Source organism: Emys orbicularis, chromosome 15 (assembly GCF_028017835.1).
Source record: "Emys orbicularis isolate rEmyOrb1 chromosome 15, rEmyOrb1.hap1, whole genome shotgun sequence".
Classification (NCBI taxonomy): domain Eukaryota; kingdom Metazoa; phylum Chordata; order Testudines; family Emydidae; genus Emys; species Emys orbicularis.
This window is the reverse complement of record NC_088697.1, coordinates 21,005,510-21,027,485: the sequence shown is the minus strand read 5'-3', so window position 1 is coordinate 21,027,485 and position 21,976 is coordinate 21,005,510. Positions and strand designations below refer to the sequence as shown.

Below are 21,976 nucleotides of genomic sequence, written 5' to 3'. Positions count from 1 at the left end.
ACAGATCAGTGGTTCTCAGCCAGGGGTTCACGTACCTTTGGGGGTACACAGAGGTCTTCCATGGGGTACATCAACTTGTCTTTTGGTATTTGCCTAGTTTTACATCAGGCTATATAAAAAGCACTAGCGAAGTCAGTACAAACTAAAATTTCACACAGACAGTGGATTGTTTATACTGATGTATATACTATACACTGAAATGTAAGTATAATATTTATTTTCCAATTGATTTATTTTATAGTTATATGGTAAAAATGAGAGAGTCAGCAATTTTTCAGTAATAGCACGCTGGGACACTTGTACATTTATGTCTGGTTTTGTCAGCAAGTACTTTTTAAGTGAGGTGAGACTTGGAAGTACAGAAGACAAATCAGACTCCTGAAAGGGATACAGTAGACTGGAACGGTTGAGAGCCACTGCTCCAGATCACTGATTGCATATTCAAAAATACTAGTCCAGTGTGTGCTGCAGCTCATGGGCAGTGAATGTACTCTCTCAAAAGAAAATCCTCATTGAAAGCAGTTAGCGTGTGCATAGCAGGCAATCGCTTGTCTGTTTTTATTTATTCACAATACCTCAATGAGGTTCTAGTCCCGTGTGCCCAACCTTATTATACAGGACGGCCACATAAACCTAAGCACAACCACGTGAGGGCCAAACCGATTCTGTTCCGTATGTATTTAGATAGGTTGTGATGTACATCATTGTCTATTTAAAAACAAACAAAGAGATAGTGCATAGAATGTGTATCAGAATGATAGAAAACAGGGGAAAAAACAGTACAGAATACATAACTAAACTAACATGATGTCAACATGACAACAAAACGCTAATGAGTTGGCTGTTAGTATATTGTATTGAAGCAGGCCCCGGGCCTTATGAAATGCTCTCCTGGGCCGTAGTTTGGACACCCCAGCTCTAATGCATTTTAAGGACTAAATGGCCTGCAGGAGGTTGTGATTTCTGACTGCAGTGCCCCGATGCCCCCAGTTAAGTCAGGGCTCCATTGTTATAGACACAAGACAAACATAGTAAGAACAGTCCCTTTTGAAATTAAACCTGGGTATTGGTAAGCTAAAGGAAAGCAGAAACCATGTGAAACAACTATACCATGTAATGCATTCCTAGGATTTATAAACCAAATTGAACCTGTTGCTAGTCACAAACATACTGGGCCTGATTCTCAGGTACTCTCAGGGCCTTTTATTCCACTCTGGCAGTATAAAGGGGCTGTAAAGTGAGCATAGAAGTAATTTGCATCAGCTTTAAGACCACTTCAGGTGCCTTTGTGTCTACACTGTAGCTGGGAGCCAGCCTCCCAGTCTGGGTAGACAGCCTCCTGCTAGCAGGGTTTGCATTAGCTCACTAAAAATAGTGGTGTAGACAGCAACACTGTCGGAGGTTCAGTCTAGCCATGCAAGCTCAAGCTCTCCCTGTTGAAGTCAATGGGAGCTCAGTGTCTCTTAGGTCAGATATGCCCGACTTGAGTAAAGTGATTATGGCTTATTTATAGTCCCCTCGAAGCATGCTGGTAGAGAATGGAAAAAACAACAGGCCCTTGACTGCAGTGTCTCCAGTTCCAAGGCTGGTTACCGTGGGCCTCCAAGCAGGGAAATAGCAGCTCTCTGGCTGGTAATAATGGAGGCATGATGCCTGATGAAGAGGGCAGGAGACCAGTGTTAACTCCGCTTGCTCTGAGGGAAGGCACAGTCTCATGAACAGTATCGCACCATTCCACAGAGTCACCGAAAAGTCTGTTGTAACAGCTATGCTGTGTCTTTTGAGAGCGCACGTACTGGGTTCTGACATCAGACTTCTCCCCCTTCCAGGTGGGTCGCACGTAGTCCATCCTGCCGGAGTAGTCAGGGTCCCTCCCCAGTCATCTTTCCAGTTCAGGATTGGGCTCCCACCAAAGCCTGTCAAACACCTCTTTAATCAGCTTTGCTGTTGATCCAGCTAACTGTTCTCCTCCTCTCCTCCCACCACCAAGATCTGAATGGGTTACAGTGTAAAGCAACAGCGCCTTGACTGGAGTCACTCCAGATTTATGCTCATTTAACTGAAATCAGAATCAGACCCACCGTCCTCATTGGACTGGCTAGTGAAAGCTCTAGACTGGGAATTGAATGTGAATCTCACACCTGGCGGTCCTGAGCAGTGCTTCTGTGCCAGTCCAGGATGGCTGTGTCTACACTAGTGGTTTTTTTGGCAAATCTCCTGCTGTTGCATTACCATTTGTGCAATTCCACTGGTAGTAGCCCCAATCGATGCAACAGTGGTAGACATGGCTCAGCCGTTTATACTACCGTATCATGTAGACCTGCTCTTGAAGTCTTCAAATCAAGACAAAATGTGCTTTAGTCAGATACATGTTATTTGACTCGATACGGGGTGAGTGGATTAAATGCCGTGGCCTATGTTATACAGGAGATCAGACTAGATCAGCGGTTCTCAAACTTATTTGAACACACACACACACACACACACACACACACACACACACACACACACACACACACACACACACCCACCCCTTCGTTGTGTCTGTAGTAGTTTAAGGGCTCTCCCCTCCCCGCCGCCACACAAGTACATATACCGTTTTAAAAAAAAAATCAACCTGCAACTCTCACTAAATATTAAAAACAGTAATTGATTCAAACAGAGCCAGTGATCCATTGTAATAAGAGCAAAAGCCAAACTGCGATTGTGGTCGATGCTTACAATGAAACGTGCACAACACGTTGTAGCAAACGCATTAATGTACAGATGGCAATGATTTTGTATAATGCTATCCACGCTTAACAGAAATCTGTCAAAATTCAGTGTTATCTGAGGACCTGATATGTCTGGAGGAATCAGCTTTGCTAGTTATTCGTTGCTGTGGGTAAAATGTGCACAGTTCCCCCTCCCCCACTCCCCCCCCCCCCCGCCAGGTGGCCCACCCCCCAGTTTGAGAATCTCTAGACTAGATAATCTAATTGTCCCCTCTTGCCTTAATATCTATGAACAGGTATAGATGACACAATGTTTAAAACCGCAGTACCTGGTTGACATTGGCTCTTCCACCATGGAGGTGTTTTGGTGGGAGATTTGCCGAACAATAGTAGTGGTGACAAGGCTGAGTGGAGCACATTTGGTGTTGTCCCAATATATGCCTTCATAATATCTCCCCAAATAGTTTGTGATCTGTGTATCGATTAGGCACTGGTTACTGTACTGTGCCTCTTCAGTGCAAATAACTTTGTGTATTGATATAGTGCATGCCAGGGCATATTAAATCAAACACTGATGCCCTCCCAAGGTGAACACTGGGGATAGACCAACACTGTCTCCCTGATGGATGGACCGGGCATTCAGCTGTGCTAATCATACGTTTATCAGAGGCTCAGAACGCTTCAGATGGATCATTAGTCTCCAAGCTAACAGATAAAAGCAAAAGGACTGAATTAAACTCCACTACAATGAGAAGGGATTTAACAAAGTGCGGCAGGGCTGGGAGAGGCAAAAATTAGACATCTGCAGAAATCACCTGCTCTGCTGTCTTCTTTCTCTAGTCCAGTGGTCCCCAATGCGGCGCCCGCGGAGCATCTACGTGCACCCGCGTACTGGCCGGTGGACAAGCATCGAAAATGCGGCGGCATTTCTGCGGCGACGCCTCTTGATGTTGCCTCTTCTCGGCGGCATTTCGGTGGATGCTTGTCCACTGGCCACGGTCCTCGGTGGCTCGTCATCCGGCGCCCGCCACCCGGAAAAGGTTGGGGACCACTGCTCTAGTCCTTTTGTCTCCATCCGTCCTTTGTCTTTTGCCCTCTTCCAAACCATCCTTAGCAGCCACTGTGTGCTAAATGCCCTCCATAGCCTCTCTTTAAATCCCTCTTCTCTGGCAAAGCTTTCCTGTGCTGGTCTCCCCACTGATGCCTTCTTGCATTTGAACTGCTGCCCTGTTTATTTGGATTGCAAGTCCTTCAAGGTAGGGACTTTGTCCTAGCTAGGTAAAACCCTGTGATGCTGCCATATAAGTAAACAGGGCCCTGTTTGTCAGCACCAGTTTATATTCACAGATATATAAAAGTAGAGTAGGATTTAATGACCTAACCTTTTTTGCCCACACTTCTGTTGGAAGGGGCACATTTTAAGCTACCCCTACACCCACCTTCTTCCCTTCCTTTGGACCTTAGTTTAGAACCCTAGCCATGAAGATCAGCTGTGTCTCTGGCACGTGAGATATCGCAGCTTCCTCTTCCAAGTACAGATTGCCCTTCTATGCAGGTGAACCCACTCTTCTGACTCACTAACCTTGAGGACACACTTCCCATCCTGTTACAAATCCTCAACCAGTTCTGCAGCATCTTGATATACAAAGTAAATAGGAAGCATCTAAACCAGTATCCTTGCCCAGTGTAAATAGATCTGTCAGTTTTCAACAGCACTCTTGGGTTAAGTTAATAATATGGGCCTGATTTCCAGAGGTGCTGCTGAGCTTGTGCAGAAGTCAGTGGGAATTATGGATGCTCAGTCCTTATGAAAATGAAGCGTGCGTGCATGCTTAAAATGTATGTATGTCTATATGTATCAGTGTGTGTATGTTAGCATATATCAAAAGAAAGATGTTGAGAGAGGTAACTGCTGCTGGACAGATAAAACATTAGTTTGCTGATTCCCAGTTTTGGCTCTGATAGGGGAACAATGCGACCTAAATATCGGGGAAGTTGCTCATGTTCTCTGAAAAGTCTGGTGTTGACTAAGTGAGGAGTTGATGGCCATGGAGAGGATTTTCTGTGCTCATGCTGGAGCTTCATCCTCAAATAATACCCTGACACTTACATCCCAGCCAAAGGCTGAGGAGATAAAAATATGGCCGAGGAGAGCTGTAGTTTTGCTGAGGTAATTGCACATAGACTCGGCATCCGAAGAAGTCTAACAGTGACTTATAAATAAGAGCAGTCATGCCATTTATCATTTGTAATGACCTCATTTACTCTTCCTGTGTACAGTGCCCACGTAACAGCTTGGAAAATATTTATTCCCTACTGATTTTTTTCATCTCTTTCTTTCACCACGATGAATGATTTTTATTTATTTTATGTAATGACACTGCAATGAACAATCGTTAAGATATGTAGCAACTTCTCCAACCACAAGGTCCTGCCTTAGCAGGTGTCGGCCCAGCCCTGGAGAAGTGCTGCAGCAGCAAGCAATGCACAATGTGTTTTTACTGAGCAATAAATAAAACTGGTGAAGATTTTATAATTGGAGATGGAGGAGTATTTTTGTAGGCTCCTGTATCTATGGCATTTGAAGAATATATAGGGAAGTGATCCTGCAAATGCTTCGGACCGAGCAGTGCTCACTAATGTGAGTAGTGCCATTGGATTTATTTGTATTGTATTCACTTCCACTTGAAGTCCGTGGCACTACTCAGAGTAGTAAGCACTGTGCTCAGTGGTAAGTGGAAATGTTTGGTTCTTAAGGAAAAGAGGTCTTATCTCCATTTTACAGATGGGGAAACTGATGCACAAAGCAGGGTTGAGTAATTTACCCAGTGTCTCAAGGAGCCTAACTAAAGACCATTGAAGTCGGTGGGAATCTTTGGCGTCAATTGAAGTAAATGGGACTCGGCACGTAAGGTTAAGCACAGCCATAAGTGTTTGCAGGAACACAGTGAGTCTTGGAATAGACAAGCTCGGAATAGACCTCGCAGCTCCTGACTTCCTGTTCTTTAGCCACAAGAGCCTGGTGCTACTTCTCCTCCCTCCACAGTAAAGTCTAGTTTGAGAGTAGAATCAGTCTTATTTTGAGGGCCAATAGCCCTGACGAATATCCCTTTAGCCTGACCTAGTGTAAACTATCTTCTTTCAGAGAATGGATTTTCTCCCTGGTATGTGATATCTAGCTGGACCTGAATGTGCTTTTTTAAGGCATCTTCCGCCCCTCCTTTCTTTGATTTTTTGCTACTGGAGTTTGTAGTTTGTTAAAATAACAGGAGTACTTGTGGCACCTTAGAGACTAACAAATTTATTAGAGCATAAGCTTTCGTGGGCTACAACCCACTTCTTCGGATGATGTCTCTAAGGTGCCACAAGTACTCCTGTTATTTTTGCGGATACAGACTAACACGGCTGCTACTCTGAAACCTGTAGTTTGTTAGATATTTTAAATCATGTTCTATGCATGCTATGCATGTTCTAGTTTTTGACCTTAACACAACATTCTCCTCGCAGCAGGGGACAGCTGTGTTCTGTAGTGTGTAAAATCACTGTTAATAGGAGAAACTAACGCACTGCCAAGTGCTGAAAATGTGGGTCAGCATACATGGTGTCAGATTTTCTCTTTCAGAGTCAAAGTTTACTAATCCTGCATTAGAGATCATGCTGCCATCAGGAGTCTTGGGAAGAACAGTCTGTCTATTTTGTTTTAAATCTATCCCTAATTATACACATACTTATTAGTGATAAATATTAAGACAGATATTTGCATTCTTGAACTTATTCTTGCTAAATGTAATTGGATTGCAGTTAGACAAACCGTGAACATGTGAGCACTGGCTTTATAATCTTACCATCACCACATTTGTGTGGCTGGTGAATTGGGTGCTGTATATACCAACAAACCCGCCTCGCATAGTTTATGCTGGCAAAGCCTGTGTAGCTTATACCAGTTCCCTGAATGAAATAAGCTATATCATCAAAAGCAGTTTTTAGCCTGTATAATTGCATCTACTCTAGGGCTTTTGCTAGCATAGCTAAGTCTGTTAGGGGTGTGACTTTCTTTTTTTCATGCTCCTAACTAGAGATGAGGAAATAATTGGTTTTTTGGTTCAGTTGCAGTTCTGAAAAATTGAAGAAAAAAATCAGTTCGGGTTGAACAAAATATAACATTTTTCATAATTTTTGGTGAGTTGAAAAAGTCCATTTCATGTCTGTTTCAGAGCAGAGATTTGAATCTGGGTCTCCCACATCCCAGGTGAGTGTCCTAACCACTCGGCTGAAATTGTGGTAGGGGACCGCCAACAGCAGCAGCGGCACTACTGCCTCCATTGTCTCCTCTCTCTCGTCTTCACCCTCCACCTCTGGCCGTTTTGTAAATATTTAATTAACATAAGAACGTAAGGTATCCAATGGGAGCTATAGCCCCGATATCACCACCATTTTTAATGTACCCATACCTCAGATGGGTTTAATGTACTGTTGATATAATCATGCCTCACCAATCCATTGAGATTCTTTGAAGATGTCAACAAGCATGTGGCAAGGGTGATTCAGTGGATATAGTGTACTTGGACTTTTCCTGAAATCTTTGACAAGGTCCCGCACCAAAGGCTCTTAAGCAAAGTAAGCAGTCATGGGATAAGAGGCAAGATCCCCCTTGTGGATCAGTAACTGAATAAAAGATGGGGGGGGGGGAAGGGTAGGAATAAATGGCCAGTTTTCAGAGTGGAGATAAATAGCGGAGTCTCCCAAGGATCTGTACTGGGATCAGTTCTGTTGAACATATTTATAAATGATCTGGAAAAGGGGGGTATACAGTGAGGTGGCAAAGTTTGCAGACAATACAAAAGTTATTCAAGACAGCTGAATCCACAGCTGACTGCAAAGAGTTACAGAGGGATCTCACAAAACTGGGTGACTGGGCAACAAAATGGCAAATTCAATGTTGATAACTGCATGGCAATGAACACTGGAACACATAATCCCAACTATACATAAAAAACGATAGAGGTGTAAATTAGCTGGTGCCACTCAAGAAACAGATCTTGGAGTTACTGTGGATAGTTCTTTCATTTACTCCTTTATATAGCACATGAACCAGAAATCAGATCACCCAATGAAATTAATAGGCAGGAGGTTTAAAACAAACAAAAGGAAGAACTTCTTCACACTATGCACAGTCAACGTGTGGAGCTTGTTGCCATGGGATGTTGTGAAGGCCAAAAGTATAAGTGGGTTCAAAAAAGTATTATGTAAGTTCATGGAGGCTAAGTCCATCAATGGCTAATAGCCAGGATGGTCAGGGACGCAGTCTCATGCTCTAGGTGTCCCTAAGCCTCTGACTGACAGAAGCTTGGACTGGACAACAGGATGGATGATTCGATAATTGCCCTGTTCTGTTCATTCCCTCTGAAGCATCTGGCACAGGCCAGTGTCAGAAGACAGGATACTGGGCTAGATGGACCATTGGTGTGGCTCAGCATGGCCATTTTTATGTTCATATTGATGTCAAATTCACAAATAGTTTTAGGTCAACTGAAACTGCATTTTTTGTAGCATAAACTATTTGTCCTAAAAATTTTGCCCAGAAATACTCGTAACTGACATAGCTATGCCAGCAAAACTTTTAAATGTTGGCCATTTAAGTTAAGTTTCTTCTTCTCTCAGTTTTCCCATTTCAAGCAATGGATTTACTTCTGTTTCTGATGGCCAGGAGGCAGAGCTGGACCTGCCAGTCAGAGGAAAGGCTTGGCCTACCCCTTCCAGGAAAGCACTAATGTGATGGCAGATGATTTCTTTAATGGTGATTAGCTCTTGAGTTGAAGTGATATGAAGAAATATCTAGAATTTTCCTTATCTCTGCTTGTCAGCTTGTGATCCAGGTGTAAGCATCTTCCCAGCTATACAAGCTGCATATAATTTGGACAAGCGATACTAGTTTTATGCAATATGTTTATTTCTGTGGCACTCATCAGTGTGTTATCTGAGCACCTTACATATAGTAATTTATTTCTCCTAACCTCTGTGAGAGGTACAAAACGTATTAATATCCTCATTTTAAAATGGGGAAACTGAGGTATAGAAAGGCTCAGTTACTGACCCAAGGCCACACCGGAGGTTTGAGGGAAGGCTGGAATTATATTTGGTATAAACCCTGTGTTCTAATCACATGACTGGTTGGGGTTTTTTTTTCATAATTTTTGTCCAGAGGAAGTCTGCTTTCTCTGATCAGTGAATCATCCTTGTATATGTAAAAAGTATCAAGTCATTTTAATCCAAGAAACATTCTTGTCTACAGTAGTGGCGATTCAAATGAGATCAGCAGAGGAAATTGTGTTTAACTGAAGGATAGAAAAGAACCATGTAAACATTATAACAGGCTGTTGATAATTGAATATCTGGGTATCTAATTTGTTCAGGTGTTGGTAGCTCCTTGGATTGCCAAACAGGTGTAACGTGGGAACATATTTATGTCTATTTAATGGGGCAGAAAACAAACAATTATTTTAGCCTATACTGACCGAGTGGCTTAAAAACACCTGACATTTATTTTGATTAAGAAACCCAATCTGCTTTTTTGCTTGTGGTTTAAGCCTGTAACACTTTAAATACCCAAGATGACATATTTCCTTAAACCGTGTAAATATATACAGTACATTTAGAACATTTTAATGACTGTGGTGAAACCTGTGCTAGCAGACACCTGCCAAGTGCTGTCACCTTTCCCAGTGACCAGGGTACTCTGTAGAGATGATGGAGTTGTATATAATTTCTCAATATTTTTAATACATTATTTGATTGTTTTGTTATTCACCCAGAACACCAGGATGGGCTACTCATTCACAATTATATACCCAGTTTGTAAAACGATTCAAATAAAAATATTTACAGTATTTTTTTACATTATTTGCCAAACTGTAGCAAAAGGTTTTAGAAGAGTTTCCTATATTTGTTACTTATAGCTAGGATTTTCAAAGGGGCCTCAGGGAGTTAGGCACCCGAGTTCTGTTGACAGTCAATGGGTGTTAGGTGCCTGTGATTCTAAGGGGTACGTCTATACTAAAGCCACTACAGTGGTACAGCTACGGCACTGCAGTTTTGCCTCTGCAGTGTAAACCGTTCCTACACTGGCGGAATCTAGCTTTCTGAGAGTTGGTAGCTAGGTTGATGGAAAAATTTTTCCATTGACCTAGCCCTGTCTACACAGGGAACTAGGCTGACCTAGCTACAGTGCTCAGGGTGTGACATTTTTCTCAGCTCAGAGAAAATTGATCTAGCTCAATCGATCAGTTTAGAGATGTAGACCAGGCCTTTGCCTACATCTCAATTTACACAGCTGTGATTCAACCAACTGCTATAAGACCAAGAAATATAGCTCCTTGGTGGCTGCAATTTGCATGTGGGACTTTCTGAAGCACTCAGCATTGTCCTATGTCAGCTCCAATTGCAGTCGGTGGGGCTAACTGCAGTGGGAGCAGAGTTAGGCCAGAACTTTTCGAACGCTCACCCTGCAGGTTTCACCATCTGTGCAGCTGAGTGAGAAATAGACGTATGGCCCAAAAGTTTTATCACCTGCTCCCATGAGGGTTGGGACCATGTCTGTCTCTCTGCTGCAAAATGCCTAGCATACTGATGGTGCTCCGTAAAGTCAGAGAGGCTCAAATACTCTGTGGTTGGTAACCGAGAAGGACTGAATACAAATCTATCCTAATCCTGGGCTTCTGTGTTAGCAGGGTATGTTAATTTATTCCTTAAATTAAAAAATAAACTGGCATGGAACCAAAATCACAGTTTAAGGCCCTCTTGGTGCTTCAGGTCGCTGTTAAATCATTCATTTTTAACTGTGGAAGGTGAAGCTGCTGGTTTTGTTGGAGATTTAAGAAACTGCATATTCAGATCTACTGGTGTTTTGCTGCCGTGCCTTTAAAGTCCCCCGGGAAACTAAACTTAATGCACCTTGCATGTGTATAGTGCATCTTTGAGAGTTTCTGCTTGTAGCTGGCATAACATCCAAAAGCACGTGCTTCCCAGCGCAGGTAGACAGACACGCACTAGCTCTGCCCAAGCTAGTGTGATTAAAATAGCAGTGTGGCCACGGGGGCGCAGGTGGTGGCTTCGGCTGGCCACGTGAGTATGTACCCTGGGGTCAGGCAGGTTTGTCCTTGGGTGACTAGCCCAACCTGCCCCCTATGCCATCACAACCATGTTGCTGTTTTTATTGCACTATTGCACCCTTCCAGCTGCAGTGTAGACAATACCCCCCAAGTCTCCAGCTAGAGAGGGAGTGAAGCACGGTAGACCAGCATTCCTTCCCTAACCCCTTGCTGATCTTTGCATGTGAGCACCAGTGTTTCACAGAATGCAGCGCTCTCACCAAGGAGCCAGAGCTTCAAGGGCTCCCTAAATTCTGCTCTTCCCCCCTTTTTCCTGGTCCAAAGATCTGAGAACACAGGAAGGATCAGGGTGTGATGAGGCTGAGTGGGCATTCTCTGGAGAGTAGAGTTACCTCTATTGGATCCCTTATGCCATAGGTAGAATTTTATTGATAACGTGGTATCCCTCATAACACCTGCCTTAATTAACTTTACTATTGTGTAATGCTAAGTGTGACACGGGAGCTGTATAAACTACTCTCACAGGTAACTGGGTTCATCCATCTTAAAAAGACTTGCAAGGTTTTATAGAGAAAGACAGGAAGGAAAACTCCCTTGCCTCCTTTACTTCTGTTGCTGCTTTGCCAGCATAGTAGACAGCCAAGGCTAAAGGCAGTGTTTACTGTCTCCCAGCCAGGAAACAGCATTGCATCAGCAGCCTGCCAGGCTAGTAGTGACAAAAGCTTGATGTACTTTGGGACCCACTGTGACTTTGGTTTTTATAAATCCCGCTGTAAAAAGTTAGATCATTTGGCTACAAAGCTGCAGAGTGTTGAAAGAGCTGCTCCCACACGCAGGCCCAGCTTTAAGTCTAACGAGTTTTTAAAATTAAGTTAAAGTAGCTTCAGGTTTTATTCCTGCCCCTGAGTCCCCTAACCGGTTTTTGTGGTTTTACAATCACATTTTACAACTGGTTTTTCTCCCTTGTTGGTGGGTGGAGAAACCGACATAAACGAAAGGAAAATGACTGACCAGGCGCGGAGTCTGTTATGCGATCGCTAGCAGACATTCTTGCACCTATGCTGAGCCTCATTCACTATACAGATGAAACAGTGAAACTGACGTGAAATGTTGTCGTATGCATTTGGGCCCAGCTTTTGAAAGGTGTTCAGGTGTTATGTTCAGCGTTACAATGACTGATTTAGGACAGTAAATATTGTTTTCAAAAATGATTTAGGCACTTAGGAGCCTAAATCCTGTCAACTTTCCATACGATTTGGTCTCCTAAGTACCTACATCCTTTTAGAAAATGACATTTAGGCTCCTAAATCAGCTGATGTTGCAATGCTGAGTGCAGCAGTGCTTAAATATCTTCAAAAATCTGAACCTAAGTAATTAAACTGGGAAAAAGACACAGAGAAAAATGTATTTTCCCCAATATCTTTTATATATCCGTAATCATGGGTGTAATTTTAACCAGCACAAGGCCGAAAAGAATTTCAGACAGAAATGTGATTTTTTTTTTTTTTTTTTTGTTAAAGTTGATGCTTGATAATAAAAAGGCTGAATTTTGCCATTGAATGAGTCTAGCTTAGAGGAAGAGGCCTGATGCAAAGCCCTAAGCCCAACCCTTAAAAATAAAGATTTGCATTGAAAAGTAGAGGAAATACTTCAGAATTCAGTGAAATAAAGGGAAAATATGCAGCTATTTAAAGGGGTTAAAATGTAATGTCCTGTGCCAGGGGTTCTTTTGTTCTGGGATGAGAATTTTTTCAAGGCAGCTAGTTGGAAGTGACTGTAAAAGAACCCACCTGCCCAGGTGAAGCACATCCCACCGTTCTGGGAAGTCCTGAGTCCAAAGCGGTGCAAGAAATTTCAAGCTTGAGTGCGATATCACCCAGCAGTAATGGCACTGCGAAGAAATGCACCTTTGTCATTCTGAGCAAGCAGAAACCGAGGCTCGTGTTGCCTTGCTTTGTTCAAGATGACGTTACTCTGCTGAATTTTCATGGCTGTAGTAACTGTTTTAATGCCAGTAAAATATAGGTTTGGCTGCCTCATTGAGTCACAGGAACGCTAGGAGGCTAATTGCTAACATTGCAGCGCAGTGCTGCAGGGACCTTTACAACTTCCTGAAGCTGTAAAGGCTCAATGACAAAGCAAGTCCTTTTATGCCTTTTGGGTTTTTTTAATGGAACTCCTCTGTTCAAGCTAAATTGCTTTTAAATCATGTCTATAAAGGTACTTTTGTCAGGAAAGCCAGGAGGGCTCTTTTGTGCTTCCTCATTGCTTTCGGAGGGAGCCGCGGGAAGGGAGGCTGTCATTGCAGAGCTTTGTCTTGCTTCCTGACTCAAATGTATGCCAGATCTGCCCTCCCATTGACATGCAGGCTATTTTGTGTCCACCCTTAGAAAGGCAGTAACCCATATAAATCTCCATGGCACTGATTGCAGATTTCACTTCTTAGTGGAATTGGAGGGTCTTAACAAACTGACTTATTTTCCCAACTTGATCCAGAGCTCAAGAGAAGCAGCATTATTTAGAGGAATTGAGCAGGAGGTTGAGAGTCAGCACTCTTGGGTTCTGTTCTTGTCTCTGCCACAGACTCAACTTTGTGGCCTTGGGGGGCAAATCGCTTGAACTCTGGTTCTTCAGTTTTCTTTTCCATGAAATTCACCTACCTCCCAAGGAGCTGGAAGAAATTTAGTTTACAGATAATACTTAGGGTCCAATCTTCAACTGTAACTGGAGTGCTCAAAGTCAGCCTTTTATTCCTGTACTGGCCAAAAATAAAATCAGAGCCCTTTTTTTTTAACTTTGGAATTGAGTGCATATGCTTGTGTGAATAATCAGTATTGATGTTACTCTGAGCTTCATGCTCTCAGTAGGATGTATTATGTGTTGTCTTGCCTGTTTACCCGAACCTAAACGAGGGGATTGGTTTGTTTTATTGTGCAGTGTCAAAAAAACACGGCAAGCTCATCACTTTCCTACGAACATTCATGAAGTCGCGCCCAACGAAACAGAAACTGAAGCAACGCGGGATCCTGAAAGAGAGGGTGTTTGGCTGCGACCTGGGAGAGCATCTCCTCAACTCCGGCCATGATGGTAAGAGAGAAACTCCTGAGTTCCTCATTCATACTGATACTTGGGGCTTGTTTAAAGGGTGATTTTTATCATGGTGGTTTAGTACCTTCACGGGGAGAAAATACCTGTTCAGTTCCCAAGGACTGTTAAATATAGCAGCTAATGGCAGAACAAGAACCAATGGCTGGAAGTTGAAGTCTGACAAAATCAAATTAGAAATAAGGTGCCCTTTTTTAACTGAGGATAAATAGCCATTGGGACACACTGGCAAGGGGAGCGATAGATTCTTCTACTCTTGAAGTCTTCACATTAAGCCTTTATGGAAAATACACTTTAGTTGAACGTAAAGTATTGGGCTCAACACAGGAGTAGGGGGATGAAGATCCATGGCCCGTGTTACAGGAGGTCAGACTTGATGATGTAACAATCGGTTCTGAGCTTACAGCCGCTGAATCCATGGGACCTGATTCTCTTTTCATGCCTGTGAAGGTGAGGTGAACCTGGAGTCAGTGGAGTTACATTGTTATGAACGAGCTAAAACTAGGCTCCCAGTTATTGCAATGTATTTGTTCATGGCAATGTCCCTGATGTGCTAGACACTTTCCAGCAAGGACCGTCCTTGCCACAAGAAGCTCGCAGTCTACGGAGAGACAGACAAGTAAACAGAGGATGGGGAAGGGTAACCACAAACAGATTGTTTGTTTTTTATACAAGTCAGAATCCCTGTAGGCAAATGGTAGAGAGGATTAGGAAATAGACTTGGAAAGAATAAGTGGCATTACAGTGTATCTGATTTCTAATGCCTGTGGTGTTCTAATTTCCTATCAGTATCTCTATCCATTATCTCTACATGATTCCAGCTCAGTCTGCAAACTGGGGTCTTTCCATCTGCCTTTCCCCCAGTCCCATAAAATACACAGTGTACAGGATCTAGTTGGATTTTACTTTTGACTTTAGAATTTTGCTTCTCTCAAGTCCGTGACAAGCCCATTGCTCCTCCCCCTCCCTTGTCTCCCCAACAGCTACTAAAACAAAGTGTCAGGGAAGGGGTGTCCAGCCCAGGAAAAAGCCCCACCTACTATTTCTCTTCTTAGGATAGGTTTGTTTGATATGATCTGCTCTCTCATCTCACAGTGACACCTCTGATCAGAGGCTGGTGAATCAGGGAGGCACCAGAACTGCTGATGACCAAGCCAGAGAGGGGGAGCTACTCAAACGGATTCTTTCACAGTTCAGTACTAGTCAGAAGTCGTTCACATACACATTCCTTTCTGGTGATGGCTGTTTAGGAGAGCAGCCAGAGTACCAAGCCGTTAAGGGCATCAGGAAGGTAGCAAGGGATACAGCATCATTTCCAGCTATCTCCGTTTTTGTTTCCTTCATATTTTTCCTCTTGCCTAACCAAATAGATTGTGAATCTGGGCAAGTGGCTGACATCATATGTCAAAGTCCATACTGCCATGTCTTACAGCTTTTGCCTTGAGGCTGAAGGACAAGGGGGCAGTGAAGGGGGGTTTCTCTGCTGAGTTTACTCCAGTTGTACTTTAGACTCTTTGCTCGTACAGATGGCTTGAAGGGTAGAGGCTGGTGGAGGGCAAGCTATGTGTTGCCTTAAATGATTCCATTTGGGGAACAGCAGAGTTTAATCTGGTCTCTGTCAGTTTTTACTGCCAGTTTTGGTGGACAGCATCAAATTGTACTTGTGAAATCAGGACTGTGCCAAAGCTCATTGGTTTGTTAATTGGAGCCAGTGAAGGTCGTTATAACTGGGTCTGGAAAAGTCTGAGAGAGCCAGAAACCGGATGGTTTGGAAGCAGAAACTGTACTAATGTCCCATTTAAGAAATGGATCCAGGATGGCTAGTTTATGCCACTTTGTTGCTGTAGAATACTTTATTTTATCTCCAAGTGGGAGAAATCAAGGCGATCAAAAGGCATGCAGAGAGCGTGAGCTCGCGACTGGGCAAAGCAGGAATTCTGTTTAATCCCCAAAGTCCCCTCTTGTTCACTTGAGTTGGGCAAGACTGAAGATGATTTATTAAGTTTCATAAGAGACAAGGGGCAGATCCTCAGCTGGAGTAAATTGTAAGAGCTCCAGTGATGGTTCATCTGTGAGAATTGACACCATCTCAAGACCTGCCCCCAGGTTTTTGAAAAAAAACCCACGGCACACTCCTCCATGATTATGGCTGTGCTGCGTTCGTGAGGTCTCTTCATTTATGCAGTTTCCAGTTCTTTTCAGCCTGGACTTAATAACTCTTTCACAACTCCCTGGAGCAAAGCAGATCCAATCGGGATGTTGCTAACAGGGGCACATCTCCATCTCTCACAGCAGGGTTGGTTTTTTTCTGTGTGATTCAGCTCCCTGACCCGTATTCCAAATGAGGTAATTCTAGGGATTAGTTTGGCAGAGACATTTTTGTGTTCTGGTGAATCAAACTATGCATACGCACAGACAGCATTTTAAGTACCCCTCGTTCTGAAGCGTTAGATAGCTCGGTCTCAGAGCAAATTGCTAAGCAGAACTGGTTGATCTGCTTAAAGGGGAATTGAGATATCACATGAGAACCTAGATGGGTAAGAGTGTGGACACAGTAATATCCTTTCATCTGTGAGATCAGACAATAGCTCAAAAATGTTTTCAGAATAGCTGCTACCCTGCAGTACTTCATACGTGTGTGGGTTTTAGCTGATGAGACGGCAAGGGACTTGTTTACATCCAGAAAGCATTTGATGGTGTCTCAATTCACACACAAAAAAATATCATTTTCGTTACCCAAAAGTGTGTGCATGGCTTAAGCAAAAAGTTTTGGGACAAAATATCTTCAAAACAGGCTACAGCACATTCACATGCTCTCCAGGAGTGCAGAATTGAGCTGCTGTTGTGCTCTGCATGTTGAGAATTGTAGAGTCGCTGCTGCTCAGCTGACGAGGCCTTGCCTTTCAAGAATTTATCTTGGGACAATCTGAGCAGTTCCAATCCCATGCCTCTGAGATGCTGCAGGCTGCCCTTTGTATAGGTGGGTCCTATTTTATTTACAACACCCAGAAATGTGGTAAATGCTTTGGGCAGGTCCACACTGGGGCGGGGGATCGATCTAGGAAACGCAACTTCAGCTACGAGAAGTCGACGTTTCCTAGATCGAACTAAATTTACTTACTGCGGGTCCACGCGGCGCAGGCAGGCTCCCCCGTCGACAGCGCTTCCTCCTCTCGGCGAGCGCTTCTGGGATCGATCTATCGCGTCCAGATGAGACGCGATAAATCGATCCCAGAAGATCGATCTCTACCCGCCGAATTGGGCGGGTAGTGTGAACCAGCCCTTTGTAGTACAAGGAAAAGTTAAACTGGCAATCTGCTGTCCCGATCCTGCAAACACTTGAGTTACTTTCCTCATGTAAGTAGTTCCTTTGAATCCAGTGAGACTGCTTACATGATTAAGTGTAAGTATTTGCAGTACTGGGCCTTAGTTTTTTGACATGGGATGATGAGTGAGAGTAACAGACAGACAAAGAGGAGCAAAGGGTAAGGAAGAGGAAGGTTGCAATAGATTACTTGGTTTAGGGAATGGTCACATCTTGATGGTGTGTGTACTTAGTGTTTTAAGCTTTAATAAGCTTTAATATTAAACGTTAAACCTTGGTATATATTGAGCATAGCCAGTGCAGATGGCTGTGTTTTTATTAATGAAAGTCTAGAATACAACTGATATAGGGTAGTGGTGGTATAAAGCATTTATATAGCAGCATCAGTTTATAAAGGAGTTTGCAAACAGGTGAAACACATTACCTGCCACAAAGAGTTTACAATCTAAATGAGGCAAAGAAAAGGGTAGAAGTGTGGTTCAGTGGATAGGGCACTGGACTGGACTGGGGGTCAGAAGACCTGGGTTCTGTTCCCAGGTCTGCTATAACCTTTGGCAAGTCTTTTCATTTCTCTGCCTCAGTTTCCTCTATCTCTAATTATATTTACCTTCTTTGGTAAATTGGTTTGAGATCTAGAACGAAGAAGTGCTGTGTAAGAAGAGTTAAACATCTTATTATTAGACAAGTCGTAGGACAACAGACCAGCTGTGGAATGACCAGAGTTATCTACTCACAAACTTGTGGTCCCATGTGCACTGGAAGAATGTACACTTCCATGTACACTGGAAGAATACCTGTCTGTCCACCATCTCTACATTTGAGACCAGCAACGATGCTTTAGCAGATTTCCCTAGATTTAGGGCACAGAGTTCTCAAAAGAGAGCTCTTGAGTCTGCCAGTTTTTCTTGTTGGCATGACAGAACCTGTGTCTGTCACCCTTCAGGACATAATCCATCTATTTACTCTGACTTCTTTTTAAGGGAGGTGTCTGTGTAGTGAGCGTCGGTTGTAGTTGGGTGGGGTCAGTAGTTGGTTGTTGACTTTATCCGTTTGGTATATGGCTGCAATTTGTTCTTGTATAATTGGGTTTGGGCCAGCAGGTTACACTGCACACTATTTGGGCAAATTGCAGGGGGGAGGGAGAGAAATAAAAATATAATGTTTGTAATAGAGGCTGTGACGGGTTGGGTCACAGAAACCCCCTTGGGAGCTGCCACCCAATGTACCAAGACTACCCCTGCTCCTGTTTTCCCTGCCAGCTCAGGACTCCAGCACCCTGTCTTGCTGAGCCAGACACTCCAGTCTGCTCCAACACAGACCCAGGGTCTGAATCACTTGTCCCAAAGCTGCAAGTTTACCTGAAAACAGCTCACAGGAGTGTGCTTGTCTTTAGCACTCAGATGCCCAACTCCCAATGGGGTCTAAACCCAAATAAATCCGTTTTACCCTGCATAAAGCTTATGCAGAGCAAACTCAAATTGTTCGCCCTCTATAACACTGATAGAGAGATATGCACAGTTGTTTGCTCCCCCAGGTATTAATACATACTCTGAGTAAATTACTAAATAAAAAGTGATTTTATTAAATACAGACAGTAGGATTTAAGTGGTTCCAAGTAGTAACAGACAGAACAAAGTAAGTCACCAAGCAAAATAAAATAAAATGCGCAAATCTATGTCTAATCAAGCTAAATACAGATAATCTCACCCTCAGAGATGCTTCAGTAAGTTTTTCTCAGACTGGACACCTTCCAGGCCTGGGCACAATTCTTTCCCCTGGTACAGCTCTTGTTCCAGCTCAGGTGGTAGCTAGGGGATTCTTCATGATGGCTCCTCTCTCCCCTTTGTTCTGTTCCACCCCTTTATATGTCTTTTGCATAAGGCGGGAACCCTTTGTCCCTCTGGGTTTCCACCCCCCCTCACTGGAAAAGCACCAGGATAAAGATGGATTCCAGTTCAGGTGACATGATCACATGTCACTGCAAGACTTCATTGCCCGCTTCCCAGCACACACATATACAGGAAGACTAACAGGTAAACACAACCATCTGCAGACAATGGTCCTGGTTAATGGGAGTCATCAAGATTCCAAACCATCATTAATGGCCCACACTTTACATAATTACAATAGGCCCTCAGAGTTACATTTTATATTTCTAGTTTTAGATACAAGAGTGGTACATTTATACAAATCAGATGATCACACTCAGTAGATTATAAGCTTTGTAATGATACCTTACAAGAGACCTTTTGCATGAAGCATATCCCAGTTACGTTATATTCAATTATTACCATATTTTCTCTAATACTATCCCAGTTACATTATATTGACTTATTATCAAGTTTTTATGAAACCATATAGACTGCACAACGTCACAGAGGCAACAGAGGAATATTTTAATATTGAAATAATCTGCCCCCGGTGAATGACAAATGAGTGCTAGTAATTGTATGGGAGACAGAGTCCTGTTTGTTTATCTGTTTTTTGTTAGCACTAGACTGGTCAACCAGTATTAGGACTCCATTATGGTAGGTGCTGTACATACACTTAGTGAGAGACAGCCCCTGCCCCAAAGTGCTTGTCTAACTAAATAGGCAAGAGAGACAAAAGGTGGGAAATAAACATAATTTGTTGGGGATGAATCAACACGTTTTTGTAAAGGGAAATCATACCTCACCAACCTACAACAATTCTTTGAGGGGGTCAACAAACATGTGGACAAGGGGGATCCAGTGGATCTGGTGTATTTAGATTTTCAGAAAGCCTTTGGCAAGGTCCCTCACCAAAGGCTCTTAAGCAAAGTAATCTGTCATGGGATAAGAGGGCAGGTCCTCTCATGGACTGGTGACTGGTTAAAAGATAGGAAACAAAGAGTAGGAATAAATGGTCAGTTTTCAGAATGGAGAGAGGTAAATAGTGGTGTCCCCCACGGGTCTGTACTGGGCCCAGTCCTATTCAACATATTCATAAATGATCTGGGAAAAGGGGTAAACAGGGAGGTGGCAAAATTTGCAGATGATACAAAACTACTCAAGATAGTTAAGTCCCAGGCAGACTGTGAAGAGGTACAGCGGGATCTCACAAAACTGGGTGACTGGGCAACAAAATGGCAGATGAAATTCAGTGTTGATAAATGCAAAGTAATGCACATTGGAAAACACAATCCCAGCTATACATATAAGATGATGGGGTCTAACCTAGTTGTTACCACTCAAGAAAGAGATCTTGGAGTCATTGTGGATAGTTTTCTGAAAACATCCACTCAATGTGCAGCAGTAGTCATTAAGAAAGGGATAGATAATAAGACAGAAAATATCATATTGGCTCTATATAAATCCATGGTATGCCCACATCTTGAATACTGCATGCAGATGTGATCTCCCCATCTCAAAAAAGATATATTGGAATTGGAAAAGGTTCAGAAAAGGGCAACAAAAATTATTAGGGGTATGGAACAGATTCTGTCTGAGGAGAGATTAATAAGATTGGGACTTTTCAGTTTGGAAAAGAGATGACTAAGGGGGGATATGACAGAGGTCTATAAAATCATTGACTGATGTGGAGAAAGTAAATAATTAAGTGTTATTTACTCCTTCTCATAACACAAGAACTAGGGGTCACCAAATGAAATTAATAGGCAGCAGGTTTAAAAGAAACAAAAGGAAGTATTTCTTCACACTACACACAAGTCAACCCGTGGAACTCTTTGCCAGAGGATGTTGTGAAGGCCAAGACTAAAACAGGGTTCCAAAAAGAACTAGTTACATTCATAGAGGATAAGTCCATCAATGGTTATTAGCCAGGATGGGCAGGGATGGTGTCCCTAGCCTCTGTTTGCCAGAAGCTGGGAATGGGCGACAGGGGATGGATCACTTGATGATTACCTGTTCTGTTCATTCCCTCTGAGGCTACGTCTACACTATGGGGGGTGGGGGGGTGGGATCGATTTCAGATACGCAAATTCAGCTACGGGAATAGCGTAGCTGAATTTGACGTATCTGATCCGACTTACCCCACTGTGAGGACGGCGGCAAATCGACCGCCACGGCTCCCCCGGCAACAGCGCTTACTCCTACCTGGGCTGGTGGAGTATACGCGTCGATTCGGGGATCGATTATCGCGTCCCGACGAGACACGATAAATCGATCCCCGAGAGATCGATTTCTACCTGCCGATCCGGGCGGGTAGTGAAGACAGGCCCTGAGGCACCTGGCATTGGCCACTGTCAGAAGACAGGATACTGGGCTAGATGGACCTTTGGTCTGACACAGTATGGCCATTCTTATGGGAGACAGAAGGTATCATTATACCCATTTTGCGGATGTGGAGCTGAGGCATGGAGAGATTAAGGGTAACATTTTCAAAAATCCCATTTTCAAAAGACACACTTGGGAGCCCAAGGAAATCTCTTTGAAAGTCAGTGGGACTTAGGCTCCTAAATGATCTGCCCGAGGTGACACAGGAAGTCTGGGCAGATTCTGGAATTGAACCCACATCTCCTAAATCCAGTGTTTTAGCCCTAAGATCATCCTTCCCATCACTGCTAAGAATCCAGGACAAACATTTTCTAAATAAAGGTTTTTTACCCTTTAAAATGCAGAGCAAGGTCTTATTTGGGTGGTGGTGGTGATGTAATGTGTACCATTTATTGAGCACTTCATATGCTAAACGTGCGTTACAAACATTAACTAATAAGTCCTCACAATGTCCCAGGTAGCATTACT

General features: G+C 43.2%; 1 protein-coding gene across 1 annotated transcript in view; it reads left to right on the top strand.

Annotated features, from left to right (window-relative positions):
• The window catches only part of ARHGAP32 (Rho GTPase activating protein 32), a 224,743-nt gene that overhangs the window by 167,206 nt on the left and 35,561 nt on the right, over positions 1–21,976 (top strand). The window contains exon 13 of the mRNA XM_065417162.1: positions 13,760–13,909. Coding sequence (XP_065273234.1) covers positions 13,760–13,909 — 150 coding nt within the window. The remainder of the gene's footprint in view (positions 1–13,759; positions 13,910–21,976) is intronic.